General features: G+C 32.7%; 2 protein-coding genes across 7 annotated transcripts in view; one reads left to right on the top strand and one right to left on the bottom strand.

Annotated features, from left to right (window-relative positions):
* LOC144841561 (ras-related GTP-binding protein C-like) overlaps nt 1-14,902 on the bottom strand; it is a 67,927-nt gene extending 53,025 nt beyond the window's left edge. The window contains exons 1-4 of one of the 2 annotated variants that reach the window (XM_078697967.1): nt 14,879-14,902; nt 3,556-3,707; nt 3,133-3,227; nt 618-751 (exon numbers count right to left, since the gene is read on the bottom strand). In XM_078697967.1, the coding sequence (XP_078554093.1) occupies nt 618-751; nt 3,133-3,227; nt 3,556-3,683 (357 nt within the window). In that variant the 5' untranslated portion in view covers nt 3,684-3,707; nt 14,879-14,902. Of the gene's footprint in view, nt 1-617; nt 752-3,132; nt 3,228-3,555; nt 3,708-4,884; nt 4,956-14,878 lie in introns of those variants that run through there. The other variant, XM_078697966.1, reaches the window with a different exon arrangement.
* LOC144841552 (transmembrane and coiled-coil domains protein 2-like) overlaps nt 11,479-22,489 on the top strand; it is a 35,221-nt gene continuing 24,210 nt past the window's right edge. For 3 of the 5 annotated variants that reach the window (XR_013612035.1, XM_078697948.1, XM_078697946.1), the window contains exon 1: nt 16,089-16,317. Coding sequence is in view for 2 of the 5 variants with exons in the window: in XM_078697948.1 (XP_078554074.1) it covers nt 16,269-16,317 (49 nt within the window). In the remaining 3 variants the exon portion in view is untranslated. Of the gene's footprint in view, nt 11,678-16,088; nt 16,318-22,489 lie in introns of those variants that run through there. The other 2 variants (XM_078697949.1, XM_078697950.1) reach the window with 2 other exon arrangements.

The following is a 22,489-nucleotide window of genomic DNA, read 5'->3' as shown; positions in this document are numbered from 1 at the left end:
GATATTTTAATCGATAATTATATTTTTCGTTCTCATATTGAAATTGGAGTTACAGAACAGAGAGGTTTTCTTTTTTATGCATAAAATAATAAAATACAAAAGTCATCATTTGCAAAATTTCATGTTTTTTTTAATACATTTTAAATTCATATATTGTGGCAAAGTTTCTTCAATATTTTTATTGATGTAGACCAACATTAAATTTTGCTTCAAGACATATTGTCCCTGTTTTTTTTTATTGAATATACCATTTTAATGTCACATAATAGTTATTCACACCAAAAATTGGATGATAAAAAAATATTTACCGTAAAAAATTGTAACTTAAGGCAAAATATAATCAAATTGTCTCTCACTGTCTCAGACAATGGAGTTTGTTTAACCATTTATTGTCTTTTTACAAGAAAATAATTTCACGGAAGTTTATTCAAACTGCAAATTGGCCTATTTATAGTCTGATATTAAAATCTTCATTTTTTGCTTTTGAAAAACAATACATCTTTAAAAATTGCAATAATAACAATGTGTGCTCAGTATTTTTCATTTGTTACAGCAAGAATTAATAATTTACCATGAAATAAAGTTTACAATGGACATAAATTAACTGTATACAGTACCTGTGCATCTATGACAAACACTAGGGCACCGCAACCACCAAAAATTGTCTCCGAATCAAATGTTGGGTCGAAGAAATCAATTTGTCCTGGAAAATCCCAGATCTCAAACTGCACAAATGAACTGTTACTGATATCTATAAAAAATATAATAAGATGATTAATTATTATTATTATGAAAATAATTGTGCACAATTTATGAACTGAATATATCTATAAAAAATATATATAATTAAAATTTACAATTAAGAGATTTAATGGGATGGGATTATAAAATGAGAAAATCATCATCATGGCCATAGAAATCGATACAGCAAATAATAAGGCAATTGTTGACAAAAACAGTAAAGTAGTAATCATCAAAAACTACAAAGTTTTAGTATCATGTATGGAAGGCAACCATCGCCAAAATAAACAAGGAAATCTATGGAGAATGTCATTTAACTGTAAGTTCAACAGAAAAATATTGTTATGACTTGAAAGAATGACAAGGCGGTGGAGTTAAATATGGCTTTCAACAGTAGTTTTTCAAAAAATACAAAACATGCTATATAGTAGAACCATTTAATAGAACTATTAACTTTTACTGTGCAGTAGAACGGCCAAAAATCAACCAATCAAATAGTAAGGATTCATTCATGTATGACATTTATTATCTCTATAGCAGGATAGAAGACCTTGTTGTCTCATGTTGCAATAAAAATTCTATAATACAGAACTGAATTCAATAAACTGGAACCTCCAGGCCCAACGGGAATCTGTTTTGCATTTTAATGGCATTTTAACTTACATTTAATCATTCAATAAAAACATATTTACAAGTTTCAAACTTTTAAGTAAGTACTGACACACATTGCATGTGTTAAATACAAATTAGGACTGCAAGTAATTACCAAATGCAAGAATAGCTTCTCATCAATTGAAGTATTTCATTTTGAATTATCTCAAACTTGCGCTTCAATAATAAAATAATAAATGATTACCAGTATTTCATTTTTTTTACAACCTAATTCTTCCCGAGAGATGCCTAGCAATAAAATCTGATGGAATTATGCAAATACAATTTAGAATTTAAATTATTATTATTTTTTGTTGACACACTGATATAGGTTATGTCAAATTAAAATGGTAAATTATTTTTTAAAAATGAAATAAATAATACATTTTAAAAAAAGAAATCATTACTGAAGGTATTAAAGCAATGTCCAGTATTATATATAAGTGCCACGCAACAAAAATAACTCCAAGAAAAAAACTGGAATATTCCATTTGATAGCAGGGTTTTCTCCAAGTCACAAAAAACATTTTTGCCAAGCCTTGATAATACACCAATATGATGGTTGGGTCCAATGTTGAAGTGTCATTTCATTTTTAGTATTTAGTATATAATATAATGCAGAGATTTTTACCACAGTAGGAATTATACAGGAAAGTGCAATTTTTAGGTCTGTCCACACACAACACAGTTTTTGGAACATGCCATTAGATAATTAAGATTTTATCTAGATTAAGGTACCAGTTAAAAATGACTTAAACGGCAAAGTTTCATAATACCCTAAAATACGTTGGTTGGGTCCAATGTTGAAGTTTCATTATTTGTATAAGATGGAAATTCAGTTTTTGTTTTGTTCTAATGAAGTGTGGGATATATTCTCGTTGTGCAACGTCATTTCCACGTCCTCCGCTCGCGAAAGGCCGCCGGAGTATAATATAATGGAGAGAATCTGAACATGTTAGCATAGTAAAAAGTTAAACTTGCAGGACAGCATAATTGTCAGGTCTGTCCGAAAAACACAGGTGTTCGGAATATGCCATTTGATAATAGGGTATTTTCTGTTCTAAGGTGCAGTTATAAACAACTTAAACGGCAAAGCTTTTGATAATACTCCAATATGATATTTGGGTCCAATTTTAGAGTTGATTATTTTTGTATTCATGCTTAGCAAAGTAAGAGGTAAATTTACTGTACAAATACAGTGCAAATTGTCAGACAGTCTGTCTACACAACATAGGTGTTTAATTAATATACAAAAGACTGTACTGTAGGTGGCAGCAAAGAGAAATTATAAAATGGCCATACACATTTAATTTTGATTTGCCAAGTTATGATAATAATAATAATAATCATATTTTTATAATAACCAATGTAATGTGTAGAGTGGTATAGCAGGTAAGTGTACAGGTAGGTACACAATGTCAAGTTGAATGGCCAAGTGGTTAAGGTAGGGACACTGCGACCATAGCCATGCAAGCAACCATAGCCATAAAATTAGAACGAGTTCAAAAATATAGTTTTAGTGGTAAAGTCTTGTAACTACAGGTCCACTGTACATATCTTATTCATATGCATCTTTTAAAGGGTTACCCCTGTCTACTGGTCCACCTCATCTCCTGTCATTGTGGACAGACAAATAACTGTCTTTTGGTAGAATCTTAACCCTCTATGAAAAAAGACCATTAGATCATTAAAACATGAGTTAGTTTGTTGCCTAGGCCAAAACAAGACATTCGTTTTTACCATCTTTCACGATTTTGTTTGTGCTCTCCAGGAAAAGTGTTTCATTTGGAGACATCTTGTGAAACACCACTTTCTGTATCGAGGACTTTCCACTCCTAAACAATGCAAAAAATTAATGATATTATTTAAAGCATTTTAATCTCTAAATTTTATATCATATTCAATATCATTCCTCTTTATTTTTTCTCCGTTGTTTCACAGGTCATGGTTACACAAAAAAATCCTTTAAGCTCTTCACATTATTACCCCGGTCATCCTTTGGATCAAACACGTCTGGAAACATACTACAATATTGTAGTCAGTAATCAGCGCAGTTGTGTTTTGATCTATATCAGGTACCCATTTGTACACCCGAGTGGAGCGAGACAAGCGTACAGTAAGTAAATTGTCTTGCCGAATGACTAGTGTATTTATTATTACTACCTTCGTAGACCCATCAGGAGTATCCTTGGCTTCGAGTCTGGAGTTGAGTGCCCTGCATCTCCATCTGCTTCATCTGGAGGTCCGTAAGCAAAGTCTTTGGGAAACGAGGTGCTGTAGCTACCTGCCATAAAGGTTACTTCGTCTTCTTCTGACTGCAAAAAATAATGATGAATTTACTAATAATGGCAGTTATACTGTTCAGTGTGTGTGTGCGCGGAATGTGTTCATTATTGTAGAAAAAAGTCAGGGATCAGATGTATTTGCAGTCAGTTTCATTAGTATGTCATGATAACATGTTATAATAATGCAAAACATGATTCAACAATTAACTGTGTTTGGTTAATTCTGTATCACATGACGTTCAGTAATTCTGAACGGAAAATTGATTTCTAATGATAGTAATGAATGGTACTGATGAACGTTCAGCAATTTATGGGGTGAAATTTAAGAAACAAATCAATAGTTGTTTTTTGTTTCCCAATTCTTTTGTCAGGAAAATGGAGGTAATTTATTCACGCTAAAGTGTTTCCAAAAATATGAATAACTATACGGAAGATTAGTTACTATGAACCACGGGGTTGTTAGTCAATTGATACAAACTGCAATTTGTACTGTACTGCAAACAGTATTATCATATGAATCTGTACTCATTTTATTATTAACATACAGTAATACAATAACATTTCATTGAAGCTGTTTCATTCCAACAAGACAGTTGACACTATCAGCGTGCCATACAAATTTAACCCATTTCCAAGCAATGGGCGACAAGGTCATTTTGTGATGGGGAAAATTTTTGCAACATTTGAATTTAAGAATACGGGAAACTTTGTGATGGGGAGACTTTGTTTGTAGGAAGGTATGGGGACAACTTTGACCAGCATCCTGTCCTACTACTACTACTCTCAATCTCTGCTCTGAAGCTTACCTAATTTAAAAACATTCATCAATCACCCACTGCAGGGCGGTGATGGTCATTATTGACCGTGAAGTGAAGGCTATTACTCTCATTATTAAGGCGTATGTTCAGTTTAGTTAAGGTGCGAAAGTACAGTTAGCTAGTTATTAGCAGTTATACTAGGCTCTCTCACTGTACCGAGGCGGGGCAGTCCAGCACTGCAGCATGCAGTAGGCCTAGCCTAGGCTAGTAGGCCAGGCCTAGCTAGCTAGTCTATCTAGGCCCAGGGGTCTAGCTGAGCTTCATCCTGTTTCAAAACAAAATTTTTCAAATATTACATTTTCGAACGAATCTTTAAATTTAAGTTAGTTGGTAGTCTGGTCTAGGAGAACTAGGCTTATCCCAAAAAACAACCGAAATTACCGACTCACCATCTTGGTTTTATTTTATCATGTGATAAAAATTTGTTTTGAGTGAGTCTTCTGCTTTCGGGGCAGTCAGCTGACATTTTTGCCGGAAACAATATTTGATAAATACGTCAATTAAATACAAAATAGGTTGCATATAGTCCTAGTTTTAATAAATATTTTTTAATTGATTGTATTTATTATTTTAATTTTTGTATACTATATTGCAAGTTATAATTATTATTTACTACTCCTAAAAATACAATTTATTTGCAGCTAAATTTTCTGACAACGAGAAAAGTCAATCGAGCGTGATTGCTGCCCTCTTTATTCAGAAAGGATACCAAAACTTCAACGATCTTATCAATTATCGAGGTTTATTCAGAGCGTCATTCTGACGACTGGAGGATTCTCTACTTCTCTGCGGAGCGCCATTTATGCCTTTATTAACTTCAATGATATAAATAGTACTACGGTAACTGTGGACCCAATTTAGCACCAGGGTAGCACAGTGATATAATAGTTAAAACTACTTTCAATATCTTTTCGTATGTTAATACACTGTGCTCAAGTGGACCTAATTTGAAGTCGCTTCAATAAGTTTCAATATTATATGTTTAAAAGGCATCTGAAATCATATTTATTTCAACAAATTTACGAGTGCTAGCGGTTCTGGCGTTGCGCCTTAGAACTTATCTTTTTGGAAAGAATTCGGCGCATTATAAATATGAATTGAATTGAATATCTTTTCGTATGTTAATACACTGTGCTCAAGTGGCCACAATTTGGCACCAGTGGAGCACAGTGATGTAAACTATAAATAAGTCACTGAATGTTAATATCTTTTCGTATTTCAAAAATATTTCAAACTTGCTATATTATGTTAAATATCGGTTACTCCATCTGTAATGCAATATAAAAATTTAGTTTCAAGCCATATCAGTGATTTTAATAACTTGCGTTTGTCTAAGATAAATACTTATTTAGTGTCTCCGGAAAGTGCACATATTCATTGAAATATGAAATTAAATATTAAGTCTCCAGTACTAGCCCACCATGGAGCTAATAATGAAAATAGAGCCCAGAATTGTACTTATATACTTATACTTATTACTATACATAGTCACCTATGATAATTATGATAATGTTAAAATTTCAACCATCCAGATGCTACTTCATTCAAAATTTTAGGTGGAGTTTTCTACTCGACTTCATATGCCTAAGGCCTAGCCCGAAATTGGTCTAGAAATCGGCATCTTTGCAAATGTTCTATATTTTATCTTATTTCATTCTCCATTAACCCCATACAAAAACCATCGGAGACAAACTATCTGTTTAAAACATGTTTATTCTGGGATTCTGGCCAACACACCAACTACCTTAATTTAAACGTTTATTCATAACATAATATTACAATACAATATCTTGCATGAATCGGACATCTTCGTTATGTAGCAACATTTATTAACGAAATCAACATTTAACAGTGTGGCGTGTTGACCGCGAATGACTAACAATAGCATCTTCCCCACTACACCTGCACGTGACCATTGCATAACAATGCACGGCATACCAAACCGTTTCGTACACCTGCGATGAATATATAATAAATTCAATTTCTTTTAAAATTGAGGGCGGCAAACATAACATTTACGAGATCGAATACAGGTTGAAAAAAAAAATTAAATAAAAAAAAAAGATGTTAAATGTGCTCTCCCTGCCTCAGCACTAAGGCCCTGCCACAGCCTTTTGGGGTCGTTTCCAGCACATCACCAGATGCATTGATGTTGTCGCCTCATGATGTGTGGTGGAAAGGGGGACGTATAATTCTGTGAACCCCAAACACAGTGGCCGCATGCCTTTAACTCTATTCCACCGACCAGCGTGGGAATCGAACCCACGACATACGTGTTGTTAACACGACGCTCAGGCGACTGAGCTAACTGATCATTTTGGTTGTTACAAGGTTAATATAATAGTTATGACGTACTGATGAATTACGTAATACACGTATAAATAGACTATTATCAGCTGATCAGTCATGTACTACTTTGTGGCCTAACGGGTAATGCTCAGCTTTAGGTGCTCTCAGCTCTAGTAGATTGGGTTCGAACCACTACGGATTTTTTTTTTTTGAAATAAAAAAAAAATAAATAAAAAAAAAAATAAATAAAAAATAAATAAATAAATAAAATAATGAATATTGTTTTTCTTTTATTTTAAAAGAGAGATATTTTGAGGGTTGTAAATGTCAGGCCTAACACAAGTGGACCTTTTTTTAAATCAGAAACAAAGTTGCATGGCATTATTTTCCATTAAATAGACTGCCATAAAACCTCGAAAAAAAGCCCATGTGCTCCTTCATTTTTAGCACTCTTGGGTGGGCTTCTTTTCCACATGGAGTTCTTTTCGAGATTACTTTTGCAAACTAAAAGAGGGGAGCTGATAGGTTCCCGGCCGGAAAATGTTTTATTTACATGATTTGAACAATCTTCTAATGTAAAGATTAACAACATCAAAATTTAACAGTGTGGCGTGTTGACCGCGAATGACTAACATACCATCTTCCCCATAATACACCTGCACAAACTCATTTGCATAACAACGCACGGCATACCAAACTGTTTAAAATAAAGCTGCAAGGTCTCCGGAAATGACATCTTATTTTTTCAAACATGTATAGGAATCTTCAGTACCCCACCATGCTTGGGACTGAGCAAAGATAATTTTGAAAAATTGAGCTGCATAGGTTCCCGCCCGAAAAAAATGGCACTTTACATGATTTTAAATTATATGAAACAAACTATATAAGACTCACCAGGGACACTAGAGCTTGTCATCGGAAAGTGCTCCTATAATTCATTAACATATGAAATTGAATATTAAGTCTCCAGTACTAGCCCACCATGGTAGGGGCAGAGCTAATAATGAAAATAGAGCCCAGAATTGCACTTATACTTATAACTATACATAATCACCTATGATAATTATGATAATGTTAAAATTTCAACTATCCAGATGCGACTTCAAAATTTTAGGTGGGGTTTTCTACTTTAAAACTCGACTTCGTATATACCTAAGGCCTAGCCCGGCGGCGGAATTAGTCTAAGCTTCGAAATTGGTCTAAAAATCGGCATCTTTGCAAATGTTCTATATTTGATCTTATTTAACTCTCCATTATCCCCATACAAAAACCATCGAAGACAAACTATCTGTTTAAAACATGTTTATTCTGGGGATGGTTGCGGCCATACACAGCAACTACCATCAAAGTTTATTCATAACATTTTACAATAGAATATCTGCATGAATCGGACATTTTCGCTACCAATGTAGCAACATTGATTAACAAAATCAAAATTTAACAGTGTGGCGTGTTGACCGCGAATGACCTAACAATACCATCTTTCCCACTACACCTGCACAACCATTGCATAACAACGCACGGCATACCAAATCATTTCGTACACCTGCGATGAAAATATAAATTCAATTTATTTTAAAATTGAGGGCGGCAAACATAAAATTTACGAGATCGAATACAGGTTGAAAAAAAAAAATTAAATAAAAAAAAAGATGTTAAATGTGCTCTCCCTGCCTCAGCACTAAGGCCCTGCCACAGCCTTTTGGGGTCGTTTCCAGCACATCACCAGATGCATTGATGTTGTCGCCTCATGATGTGTGGTGGAAAGGGGGACGTATAATTCTGTGAACCCCAAACACAGTGGCCGCATGCCTTTAACTCTATTTCACCGACCAGCGTGGGAATCGAACCCACGACATACGTGTTGTTAACACGACGCTCAGGCGACTGAGCTAACTGATCATTTTGGTTGTTACAAGGTTAATATGATAGTTATGACGTACTGATGAATTACGTAATACACGTATAAATAGACTATTATCAGCTGTTCAGTCATGTACTACTTTGTGGCCTAACGGGTAATGCTCAGCTTTAGGTGCTCTCAGCTCTAGTAGATTGGGTTCGAACCACTACGGATTTTTTTTTTTGAAATAAAAAAAAAAATAAATAAAAAAAAAATAAATAAAAAATAAATAAATAAATAAAATAATGAATATTGTTTTTCTTTTATTTTAAAAGAGAGATATTTTGAGGGTTGTAAATGTCAGGCCTAACACAAGTGGACCTTTTTTTACCAGAAACAACAGCAGAAACAAATCCGCCACTTACAGCTTGGTTTAACAGATACAAAGACAATTACAACAACTCAGAAACACTTAAATTACGACGAAACAGATAAAGATTGGAATTAACAATGTTGATATGGGGATGGGCCTGGACTAATCTATTATAAGATAAACTTAATCTACTGATGTAGGCCTAACCACTTTCAAGAACATTGACTCTGCTAAAGGGAACACAAAGGATATTGTTGTTTCTTAAATTTTTTATTAAAATGTAGTGACTTTATTTCTATATACCACTGTGCTCCCCGGCAAATTGGGTTCAATTAAGCACAGTGTATTAACATACAAAAAGATATTAAAATTCAGTGACTTTATTTGTATTTTATATCACTGTGCTCCACCGGTGCCAAATGTGATCCACTTGATCAGTTACCGTAGTACTATTTCTATTTCGGAAGTAAATAAAGGCATAAATGGCGCTCCGTAGAGAAGTAGAGAATGCTCCATCGTCAGAATGACGCTCTGAATATACCTCAATTTTCACCACAACTTTATATTTTATTTTGGTGTAAGGACAAGGCTGGGAAAGTAAAAAAAAAGGAAAAATAGTAAAAAAAAATGATAATTGGTAATATCTAGAACTGAACAATGTCACTTACCGGTGGTCAACAAAGACAAAATTAATACCGATATTCCTGAATTAGATTGCAACTAGGTTTGTGATGTTCAATGAAGCTGTAACAGACGACAGCTTGGATTATTGAACTGTCCTCGCTGTATGAAAGAGTTTACGATCATCGAAAATGTTTACCGGTACTTAGCTATTGATTGAGAAGTTTACGATGATGACTACAATTATTAAATTAAAAAATATTTATTAAAACAGGTACATTGCAAGAAAATATTGAAAGATAGACCTACTGTTCTTTAAGAGAAGTTATGGATAAACACGCACCTAAAAAAACAAAATGTATCAATCTAAATTCTTCAAAACCGTGGTATACTGATGAAATTGGATCTGCGAGAAAACTCCGTCGCGTATTTGAGAGAAAATGGATGAAATCAAAAAATACCTTAGATAGACAGAAATATTATCGATCATCAGCGGTGTATTGTTAATATGCTTGTTGAAAGTGCTAAGAAACGATATTATTCTGCTCTGGTCGAAGATTGCTCAGGTGATCAGAAGAAGCTGTTTAAAGTTGTAAACAATCTTTTACACCGTTCTAAATCGTCGGTGCTTCTATTTTCTCACTCTCAGATGAGTTGCTTGCAGAAAAGTTTTCTGTATTTTTTAAAAATAAAATTGTTAATATTCATAAACTTCTTGTTAAAGATAGTGCTGGAAGTTTGTCTCATTACTTTAATAACGACGTATGCTGTGAAAATTATAATTGTCCCTCCCTTTGTACAAAATGCGGCTGCACGAGTTCTAACTAACTTGCCCAACTTTTCGCATATTACAGGCACCTTAAAAGAGTTACATTGGCTGCCTATTAAACATAGAATTGTTTTTAAAATATTGTCAATTGTTTTTAAAGTTATTAATGGAATTGCTCCAGAATATGTGACTGATATGCTGGGCTTATACTCTCCTAAATGTAATTTATGATCCAATAATAAGTTGCTTTTATTTCAACCGAAATCTCACCTCATTTGGAGATCGTGCTTTTTCTATTAATGCTCCGCGTCTGTGGAATGACATTCCTGAATGGATAAGGCATTGCCATACAATTATTTTTTTTTAAAAATCATTAAAATCATACCTTTTTGCCGCGAGGCATATGGTATTAATGAAGTATAAACAAACAGTGTTGTGATTAGCGCCTTGAGCACTTTTAGTGGATATGTGCGCTATATAAATTGTTATATTATATTATTATTACAGTACAGTAATAAAACGGGACTTGTTCCACGTATATAATAACACACACTTTTTATTCCAAATAGTCCTGATAACGAAGAATAGGATACGATTAAAATCAGCGAAAAATTTACCACTTTGTACTACTAATACCCATTTGTGTTGTACTTGCGCACTGATAATGAATAGGATATACGATTAAAACCAGTGAGAAGTTTACCACTATATATGCGCTACTATACCCATTTTTCAGTAGCACTCGCGCACACCGTGATAAATGAATAGGATGGTTGTCAAAAAAAAACCGGTTAAGCTTACTCCATAGGTAAAAGGCAGCGCATCAATCTTTCAGAAAGGTCGTTGTTGCAATACCGGAGTTTGTTTGTATTAACAATTATTTAAACAAATTATAAACCCCAGCAGGATTTTAACCATGTAAAGCTAATATCATGGAGGTATAAAAATAAACCTCCATGCTAATATTGCCATTCCCTCAGCAGTGGCAATTTTTGTCAAGTACTACTTCACTCAGTTTCCGAAATGCTTTCATTTTAAACATCAGAAAATCTATAGAGGGCGCTAATGTTATTGATACCAAATTGATCGATCGTCTCGTCGAGTCGTCGCCCCGGCCGTGCGTGTGGGGAATAACATTGAACTGGCGAAGGCCTAAACTAGGCCTAGAATCCATCTGTCCAAAAATAACAGTAAGTGAACTGGTCTATGAGGTGTTTTAGCGTTATTGGCGCTAGTGGTAACTGTCATTTTAGTAAACAGGCGAGTGAAACACTAATTATAAACCACGTAAGTATAGAGGAGGATGCCGGTTTAAAAAGTAAGGCTATTTTTTGTCTTCGATCCCACCACACACAGTCACAGCGGCCCATCCAGAGCAGCAGCGGGCGCGGCCTAGCCTACATACAATAGGCTAGGAGATTACCCAAAAATCTACTAGGCCTAGGCTATTTTATACTGGATTAGTGGCCAATCAGAAGAATTCCAATTGTTGACTACAATCAAATCTGTCTGCTGTTCAAGAAGAAGACAGGTTTCAAGTAAAAAAAAAAAATCTTTTTTTTGCATCCACCCGGCCCTGACATGAATCCATTTAATAGGGTCCTAATGTTATACGTAATTTGAACGATTCGCACAAATTGAAATTGCACTAACTTATCTCATAATTATTTATGAAAATTCTAGGCCTTGCCTACTGTACATTATTTTAATTGTATGCACTGCATGCTATCATTTCATTCTGGCATAATCAAGCTAATGGTATATGTTTGCATGAAATTTAGATTTCAAGAAAACTAAACGGTTAAACAACAAAGAAGAATACTGTACAGTACTGTAGTATATTGCTATAAATTGATTGAATTGCCAATTGAATTGTATTTCAAGTACAATAGCTCAACATTCTGGACTTACCAATAACTGTGCATACACTAATTATGTGGCAACGTTTTACGTCTACAGTAGTCCAACAATGCCACACAATTATGTAAAGTCCAGTTTACACTACCTGGATGAATGACAACTTACATTACTGTATGTTACTACATATAGGTACTTTACATTTGGTTTGAATAGTCTACTAATTGATCACTGTTTGCTTTATTATTATGGTTGTAAATTATTAACGTTTTAACATACGCAACAATAAATTACCAACAATTGTTTTGTTGTTTGTTTACAGTCTACTGAAGACGGTTGTACCCGACAAAAATAGCATAACATTCAACCGATACAAACATTCTAAACTCTACATTACTTTATGTCCTTTACATGGTGTATTGGCGCAAACCTAAACTTTTCGGGAATTTATTCATCATGCAAACATTAAACAATCATTGTTTTTTTGGTTACGAATCTTGAAAAAAATTAATGCCCAAAATAGTTTTACTAATAATTATAATAACTGTACAGTAGTGTAGTTCAAATGTTGGTTTGGAATGCAGACATCATGTATAAAGATGACACATTTGATGCCTGATCAAACAGATTATTGAAATTAATGTATCTCTTTGATAATAAGTGTCATTGTCTTTTCGCTACTGTATACAATTGTAGAGGTACAGTACACCAAGGAATTTTAAGTATTAATGTGCTTTAAATAGCATTCATCAAACATTGATACTATGCATTTCATTGATGCAGGGAGTCGTGAAGGGCTCTTGCCCCTCTGGCTTTTTAAACATTTTTCAACATATTTATTGTTGATTAATAGGAAAATGTATGATTACAGTAATTTAAATGTTTGCTTTTATAAATAACATAAAGACTAACCACCTATTAACATAAATTAACAAATAGAGTACTTATACAGTATAGTTTCTAACCGAATCCTCTTAAAACCAGTAACACAAACCAGACTCCATGTTTCAATTAACTACTATTCCTGACATTGTACATAGGATTAACAAAATGTATGGTTATTAATATTATAAATAATGTTTAAACACATAAATGTGTTAACATTAACAACATTGTATATTGTTTATTTGATATTATTAAATGTACAGTATTAATTTGGTGGTTTTGCACATAATTTGCTTGAGCACTGCTAATGCTACTATCCTCATTTTTTTTTTATTTCTTTCATTTTCACAGACCACCTTAAATCCTCTCCATCAATCATTCTGCTTTGTACTTCATCATCCCTTCTTTCTACATGCTTGTTGCAGTACTAAAGGAAAAATCATACTTACTATTTTTTTGTCTTAGCAATAAACATACTTTTGAAGGCTACTGATTTCTTGAAATCTAATAATATCTAATGCAAGGATTTGTATCATCTTTTACACAATGTGAACCTTTTCTGAATAATACATAATCTGAGTTAAATTTGTTGTGGATTGGCGACAAGATAAAGACATTATAAGGGATAAGATATTCATTGTCTGTCCTGTTTAAATAAAGAAAATTATTATTAGTGTCTGTAGCATTCTGAAACAGTCATTAACTGAAAGCAGGCACGTAGTAACAACATTAAATTAAATCTAGTATGCTTGCTAGTTTCTTGACCCTTTTTCGTTGTCCTCTTCTACGAGGGATTACGTCTGCCGCGAGGAATTGTTTCTGTTGCGAGGAATGAGATTATGTCTAGTATTATTTTGAGGTTTGACAACGTGGAATAAAAAATCGACACAATTTTGTTTGCGCATGTGTGCTATCCAAAGACACTTTGTTTGAACAATTACTAATGCAGAATGTATATTTAGAAGAATCATAATATTGCGGAGTTCAAAATTAAGACACTGTGTATTTTTCAACATGTTCCTGATACCAGGTAGGTTAAATGAAGTTTATTTTGCAACAAAATATAATTTAATTTATAGTTTATAGACAATTTTTAATTTCATAGGGTTAATGGGCATCCCCATCCACCCACCTTTTTTTCCTGCACACACACACCTTTCTAAACCTCTTAAAAATAATTGACACTTTGTACAGGAGACTGGACCCCAGGAGACAACAGTAACTAATTTTTGTCACTTGTGACTGTTTCTAAGATATTAATAATAGTAAAATACCAGAGAATTAGGTTCAATGTGTTACTCAGCCAAGTACACATTTATTTACCCAATACTTTAGTAGTTTACAGTTAACTAGGTCACCTGTTTTTTATCAACTTGCATGTTCATGACACAAAGCAAATAAACTTGAAACAAAATAGGAGTAATTTCTGTGCTTAATTCCTCTTTTGTCCAGTATTGTCCTAGGACAAATTTGAAAAAATGTCCTTTTTTTTTAGACCATGTAGAAATAAGCCTATAAAAGTAACTGTACCTATTTGGCTGATCTTACAAAACACTTCAATGGTCAAGTACAGTACTGTAAATTTGTATTGCTTAAAAATGGTAAAATTCATTCAATATTGTACAACAGATACCGTAATTATACTTATATGGTTCACTCAAAATAATCAACAATAATTCCTTCTACTGTAGTACTATGAAAATAACCCCTAAAAAGTTCTAAACAGAATTAAAAGTATTTTTTTACCTGACAAAAGAGAGTACAGTACCGTAACAGTATGTATTGAGAGCAGTGTATTTCCTCAATGGTAGTGATACAAAAGATGGTGGATTTAAAATGTTTATTTTTTACCACACTGGAAATACCCAAGAAAGGTTTCAATTATGCAGGATTGTGACACTGCAGTATCACTATTATCAGATTCTTTATCTCAGAGTGATACAGTACCATTTTCTGAAATGGTGTCCAGAATAATTTAGTTACTAGAGCAGTGCAAATGAATGAATTGTTTTATAACAGTAATTGCGAATTATATTATTTATTTTTATAGTTATCTATTCAAATGTTAATATAATAATAAATATTTGTCTCACTAACATCCTTACATAACCTAGATATAAATTGTTTGCAGTAATGCATGGTCACTAAAATACTTTCCACTGATGTCCGGCTACTGTAGCCTAATTTGGAATTGGTTGACGGTCCCTACCAACAAATCTCACCCTACCCCTTCCATCGCCTATATTCACAGTAGCCTTAGTATGATTTTAGATGTGTGTAGTCACCCTATCTCCTGATCTCTAGCCAAGGATAGGGCAACAGTTTAGCCAGACCCACTACCGTATTAATACTTTTGATTTACATTCCCCAACAGACTACAGTTTGCTATAATTGTGATTTTTACATTCTGGTCCTCTATACACTACTGTACTGTAAACCCCTAGACCATGTTCTGTATTCAATGTTGTGATCATCAAAGAGGGACCCTTCCCACACCACTGATACTCTTGATATTTTTAGTAGTGATTTTGAAAATAATATTATATTCATGGTGTAAATAGAGTGACTAGACCATAATTACTGTACTTAAAAAAGACGTAATAAATTTAAATAATAAAAAAAGCCGAAGCAAATTATCCAATTTAATGTACCCGGTAAATACTATAGTTCTTTAATATTTTTGGCAATGAAATTAAATAGAAAAATTATTAATAAAGGAACAATGCTTGGCTAGTTAGATAGTAGTATTGATACTAGTGTATGTTATTTTCATACACAATTTCTTGTATATATATATACATACAGTTTACATAATTAATAATTTATCATCTCATAATTTGGCCAAAATCGAAAATGTTGTAGAACATAGATTTATATTGTTAATCATTATTTCACAATTTCTATAATTCCCATGCTAATATTATAACCAGTAATCATTGATTAAATACACTTTTTTTTCTATTTTTCACTGCTGCATAAACAGTAAAAGCAAACTGTGAATCACAATGCTTAACCTATTGAGTCATCTTAGACTATAACTACAGTAATTAACATACTCCTCGTACACTCAATGAATTTCATGGAAATTATCTGATTCCGTCAGGTTCATGGAATCACTAGTACTACGACTATTATTATGCCAAAGACATTCAAATTTACTCATGTACGTTTGTTTAAACCAAAAGGTAGGTTCAGGTTAAGTTTTGAATAAATTCTGCTTTTTATCTTTTCATTTTTTTTCATTATTTAAAGAACAACCATCCATTCCTTCTGTTGTGAGTCTTAATAAACCATACTGAACAGCTGAGTTATTACTGCTTTTTGTTTTAAAAACGCGTTGATCAAATTTGAAGCTTTATTTTATGTCTAACATTTCTTATAAACATTAACATTCTAATAAGAATTAAATTAATAACAAAATATGTACCCTGCAGCCATTGTTACTGTACATACAATATTTTTTTTTTCTGCATGAAATTTATTCTGCCAATTTTTTGCTCACTTGGTGGTTGAGTATATGTTTTTTCTGTAAATTAATAAATACCGTACTACAGTATGTAGGTATACTCCTCACGGGTATTACTGTACCCCTATCCAAATTATAGATGTTCGTCACCAGTTTGATCTGTTTGTTAACTTTCTCTCCCTCCCCATTCCCCTACATGTATACCATACATTGTATGTTTACTAACAATTTCATTCATTATTTTCTATTGACTATGGTTAATCAGCTTAACAATTGCATTTCCTTTCTGTATACTGTAGCTCATTTCAAAAGTGGCAAGCCCTTAGCCAGAATTTTTACAGTGGGTTCCTTTTTTGCCGCCAAAATGGTAAAATTGCAATGTGTAACAACTTAAGAAAAGATAGCATTGGCCATGTCAAAAATTAGGCCTATAGATTTACACTACAGTACTATTTTGCTGACGTAAACTGGTCTCCCAAAACTGGAATCTCACAAACCCCCCCTGACTACATGCTGATTGTATGCTACTGGAATATGTTTTTTAATTACACTTTATACCATTCCTTAATTAAAAATTAATATTTCTTGTATTGGAGAGATAAGCTTACAGTTTATTTGAACAGCGCCCTCTATGAAGGTGTTAGTGAATTCAAACAATTTAGTGCAATTTTTTTATAAACATACTTGCTATACAGTAGTAACAAGGTCGATGATAATTGTTTTTATTAATGTCATAAATAATTATGATTTATTATGTATCACAAATGTTATGACCTGATAAAGTTGACGCCTTACATTTTGACATCATAAATGCCATATTATATACTGTAGTTACAGACAGTTACTGCAATTTGTTTTGTACACTGTTAGTATGGTATCACAGTACTTTTATAAGGTGAACTAACTGCACTGTGTATGTAATAGGCTTGTGAATAAACAGGCTGCTTGGTCAGTAGAGCGGTCAAGATGTCACTTGGTCAAATGTATTGATTTTTACTGTGTGTCTCTGCAGAGCTACAGTATTAGTAAGATTAGGTAAGATATTTTCTTCTCAAATTACTCAGAAGACATAAATTATTAGATTCAATTTAACTATCGATATTATGTTCAGAGTAGAAGGTAAAAGGTGAAGACCTAGACCTGTATTTTTATTCTAAATGTAGGAGAATGAGGTCTGTTTAGAAGCTCATTGTACAGACAGCCTCTGCAACAAGTATGTGGCAGAGTGGCCAGTTCATTTTCAATTAGGAACCAAACAGCTGAGTGGACTGGAAGTTGATCATATCGGGAATTCCAAAACCTTTCTGTATGAAGTCTTAAGTCTTTTATAGATTGACTTTTATATTATCTTTGAGTAATTCTACAGAGATAAAATTTGTTTAAATATGATCTACACTTTACTGTATCATTATGCACTTTGCCTAATGATACAGGTAAACCCAGATCTCGAACCGATGCCTCTCACATGTTGGTCAATTTTTCTTTTTATTATGCCACTCTTTTCCCGCTAGTACTAGTAGGCCTACATTACAACATCTATTGTGTGGCCACCTAGAATTAATCTGACTTTTGTTTTCTGAATTTTGAAAGGGTTTTTCATTTTATTAATTTTTTTCTTTATCTGTTTATTATATTGATGTGAGGTTTTAATGGTTTTGTAGCTTGTTTGCATTAACTGTAGATCTAAAATAGTATAATGGGATATAAAGAACATGCCATGCTATATAAATTACAGTAGCTGTATATTTTAGTAGCCTACAGGATATTATTAAACGTAGACAGATTAATGAAGAGAATAGAGGCTTGTAGTACTTGGATATTAAGTTGGTTATGTTTTTATTATAGGCCTAGTACACTTTCTATTCCAATGGAAACTATTTCTTCTGTCTAAGGGCGCGTTTATACAACACGCTATTACACGCATATTCAACACGCCTACGAGAAGTGTGTTGTATAACACCGAAGAGATTCCGTGTAATGAGATTTTAATTGCAAAAAAGGCTACTTGGCTGAATCCTAAAATTTTGTGGATTCCCGGTTGCTGTTGGCGTGTTGGAAGTGTCCTCAGGGTATTGTTTTGACCTCTCGTTAAATATAAGTATGTGCTGTGAAAATGTTGACCAAATCTAGTAGATAATTGTGCTTTTTTTGCATATTTTAATCGATTTAGCACTTAACATTAACGCTAATCAAATGTTGGCATAATTTGGCAAAATGTAGCATATTTTTTATCCTAATTCTAAAACATTTTTTTTTCTAATTTCAAAATCAGATTTAAAAAATCAATAACTGAATAAACTAAATTTTAAACTAAATTTTAAACGAAATCATCCTTTATTAAAATCCTTAATAAACTCATATTAATTCATAATGCATACGAGTATATATACAGTTAGGATTATGAACCAAGGTATAACACGGTATTACGATTTAATGTATAACTGCAATGTTTTTGTGGGGTTGACCTCGGCCCGTGCAACACGCTAAAAATTAAAGACGTGTTCAAATTTAGGGTGTTGTATAAACACAGCCTAAGGATTAATTAGGTCGTCCTGAAACTATAGTATGATTATTTGTAGATTCAAAAAAACAAACAAAACAGCTACAGAAATTGAGTAAGAAGCTGCAAAGAGTACACATTGACGACATGACATCAACCATGATCAATATTACTTAGCCCCTCCAGTGAGCAACCTGTTTATCTGTTGGGTATAATTGACAATAACAAATCAATTAACAGTTATATTGATTGATTGGTAATTTACTTGTAAGTGTTCTCAAGGCTCCAATCATTGATTTTTACTATTAAGAACAAATAAAAAATGCCCAGAGAAGAAACTGGAGCCTGGCAGACAGTTATTATCTTAGTGTGCTCGGACAATGTATGACTTGTTCTGTAAATATTACACTCTGACTCAAGTGTGAGGCATACAAGTTGATGAATTTGTCACAAATTAGCAATGTAAGTAAACAATAAAGTTAGTAAACAATGAGTATAATAAATGTAGATTGTCATCAATAAATTAAGTAAATTATCATGTGATCTAAATAGTACAATAGTATACAGTAAAGTGTTTTCCTTTCTTCTAACATTCAATTACCTAAAGCAGTTTTTTTTTTGCTCCCTCTCTGTGGAAATTTTTTTTCCGAGTGCTTTCATTTATTATATTGTCAACCTACTGTATTTAATTTTACATGCTTATATCTTGGGTTTGAATTGTCCATGATAGGTCACACACTATGCTAAGTTAGCTTTTGTTTACCAACAGCTTTCCCTGTATGGTGAATGCTAAATCCATGGTTATATTTGGCTAATAAATTATTATATTATAATGAATCATTATTTGTAAAGACAAGTAAACTACTGTAGCTATTTTGAGCAATTTTTTGTTTTAGACAATATGTCACTGGTTCAAGTCTTGCTCAAAAGTGGTTTTAAATTTCCAAATTATAGGTTTGTTTTGTTTTACAAGGTTGAACAGCTGTGCTGAAAATGACATCAATCATAAATGGACACTTTTTTACTTCATTTTGGAGAGTGTTTGGTAGTAGTTAGAGCCACCTGAAAGTGCTATATTATATCATTGTATGTATACAATGATGCTGTAGCAAAATATGGATTTAAAAATATAATTCCCCTGGGATATAAAATCTTATATTTCACCTCAAAGCAGGCAATATCTGTAATTAGCACCCACCTCCCAAAATTATTATTATTTTATCAGGAAAATATTCATTAAACTGGTAAAGCAATAATCATGTTATAGCGCCCTCTATAAAACTTGAAATTGGAAATACTTTGCATTTCCTATTTGATGGGTATTTGTAGTAAGATGATTTTGACTTGCCAAGCCTTTTTTACCATCCATCTGTAATTAAATTTACGATTTCATTATAGAAAGTTGTCTTTGGTTTTTAACGTGACCACGTACAGTATGGCAAGTCACTACCATTTGTATTGTCATTGTGTATTTTATTTGAAGATGCACTGTACCACCAGTATTTATTTTACACCAGAAACCAAAACTAAGCTTACAAATTTGAATAAACATTTGCGGCGCAGTCATACATTATTAACAACTTCCTAAATACTATATGATCAGGGAAGTATAAAAATGATAATATTGTTATACCTCCACTACTATTCCTTTTGGTCATTATCCGGATGCAAATCATGTGACAATTTTATTATCTAACATACTCTAAAAGAAAAGATTTCAAGTAGAGAATTAGTTGTTGCCATCAACCTGAATCTGTGTTCCATATTCGGTACTTAATTGTACACACAGTCGCTCCTTCAAGAGTAGTAAAACTTGACCGTGATGTTGACTGTGATAATTAATGATTTCATCTTTCCCCTTTGCAAACATAAAATATACATAAAAACCATAAGTAAGAATGAAACTGAGCACTAGATGCTGTACTTTATAGTGTGTGTCCTCTCATATGTTAGGCCAACTACTGTATAATTAAAGACCTGTTTCTATTAAAAAATACCAAAAGAACAGTTTTCTTCAAATCCATTTTTTTTGGCAGATCACAATGCAGGCTCTTAATTTTTATTGCTAAAAAAAAACGAGTTGTACATGATCTGGTCGGAAGTTGGTTGTATGATGATGTCATTATTATCCACAAGAGAGTTAGTCAAATGTTCCAACACCATTCAGTGGCATTCTAAAATGGTTCTTAGAGATAGACCGGAATCTATGGAGTTATTAATATTATGTTATTGTTTTTTTTTTATTGTGAAATTCAATGACGTTCATGCAATATAAAATAATGATAATAACATTAAAGTAAAGTTTTGATAGTGAAAATGTCCATAAGGATATAAAATAGCATGATTTCCTTTATTACCATTAATATTACACAATAGCAGTTATTGTTTAGTTTCACTTTTTATTATTATTTGTTCTTTACTTATTTCTTTCAATTTAATATTTTTTATTGTACAATTGTTTGTGGATGTAAACTTTTTGGGTCATTAAATCAAGGATTGTATTGTCCTGTTTCTTTTGTCATTTATACAAAGCCAGGATTAGGTTGTATAATATAGCCGGTATTAGGTTCTAGGGAGTGATTTGGTTTATTGTAAAAACATTTTGTCGCACAAGAACTATACTTAAGCTGAAATACAGGAATATACTGTACAATATGTGGAATGGATGATATCAGAGATTGATTTTCTTTTGAGTGCTCTCTCTCTATTTCCTTTATTAATATTTATATTATGTTTATATTATATTATTTAAATCCAAATGCAAATTACTGAAAAAATGACAATGCTGTGGGTATCAGTGGCTGGATCTCAATGGAGATACACAACAAAAAGCAAAAAGCTAAATCAAAACGATAAAGTAAAACAGCCAAATATATTATTTATAAAATAAAGCATCTGGATATGGAACAAAAATGGATTGCGCTATTATTCATGGCCAAAGTGCATTCAAAAATGTTTAAAAAATGTTTAGATTTAAATACCAATAATACAAAAGTATTATTCAAGTTGTATTTTAATTATTATCTATTTATGATTTTGTTGAATTTAACCAAATATTTGACTGCAATATTGATTTCATCATGACACACATTGTTTACAATTACAGTATCAGTGATAATGATCAGAGATCGTTGTGGTTTACAATGGTTTTATTTTGTATTTCATTGTTTGTCTTTACTAATCAATACTCTTTCAAATTCCTGTTTATGAACCATCCTGTATGATATTTTTACAACAAGGCTATAAACAGTATTGAAAGACGTCATCCAAGCCATTTGACTGATTGCTGTCATAAGACAAGTTCGCTTATTCCTGGCCTAGACAATGACAGAGTACCTATTGTTATACTTAGCACTAAATGTACACTTGTTGAAGGATTAACAATTATTTC

This window comes from Antedon bifida, chromosome 4 (assembly GCF_963402885.1).
Source record: "Antedon bifida chromosome 4, ecAntBifi1.1, whole genome shotgun sequence".
Lineage (NCBI taxonomy): Eukaryota > Metazoa > Echinodermata > Crinoidea > Comatulida > Antedonidae > Antedon > Antedon bifida.
This window is presented reverse-complemented; position numbering and strand designations above follow the sequence as displayed.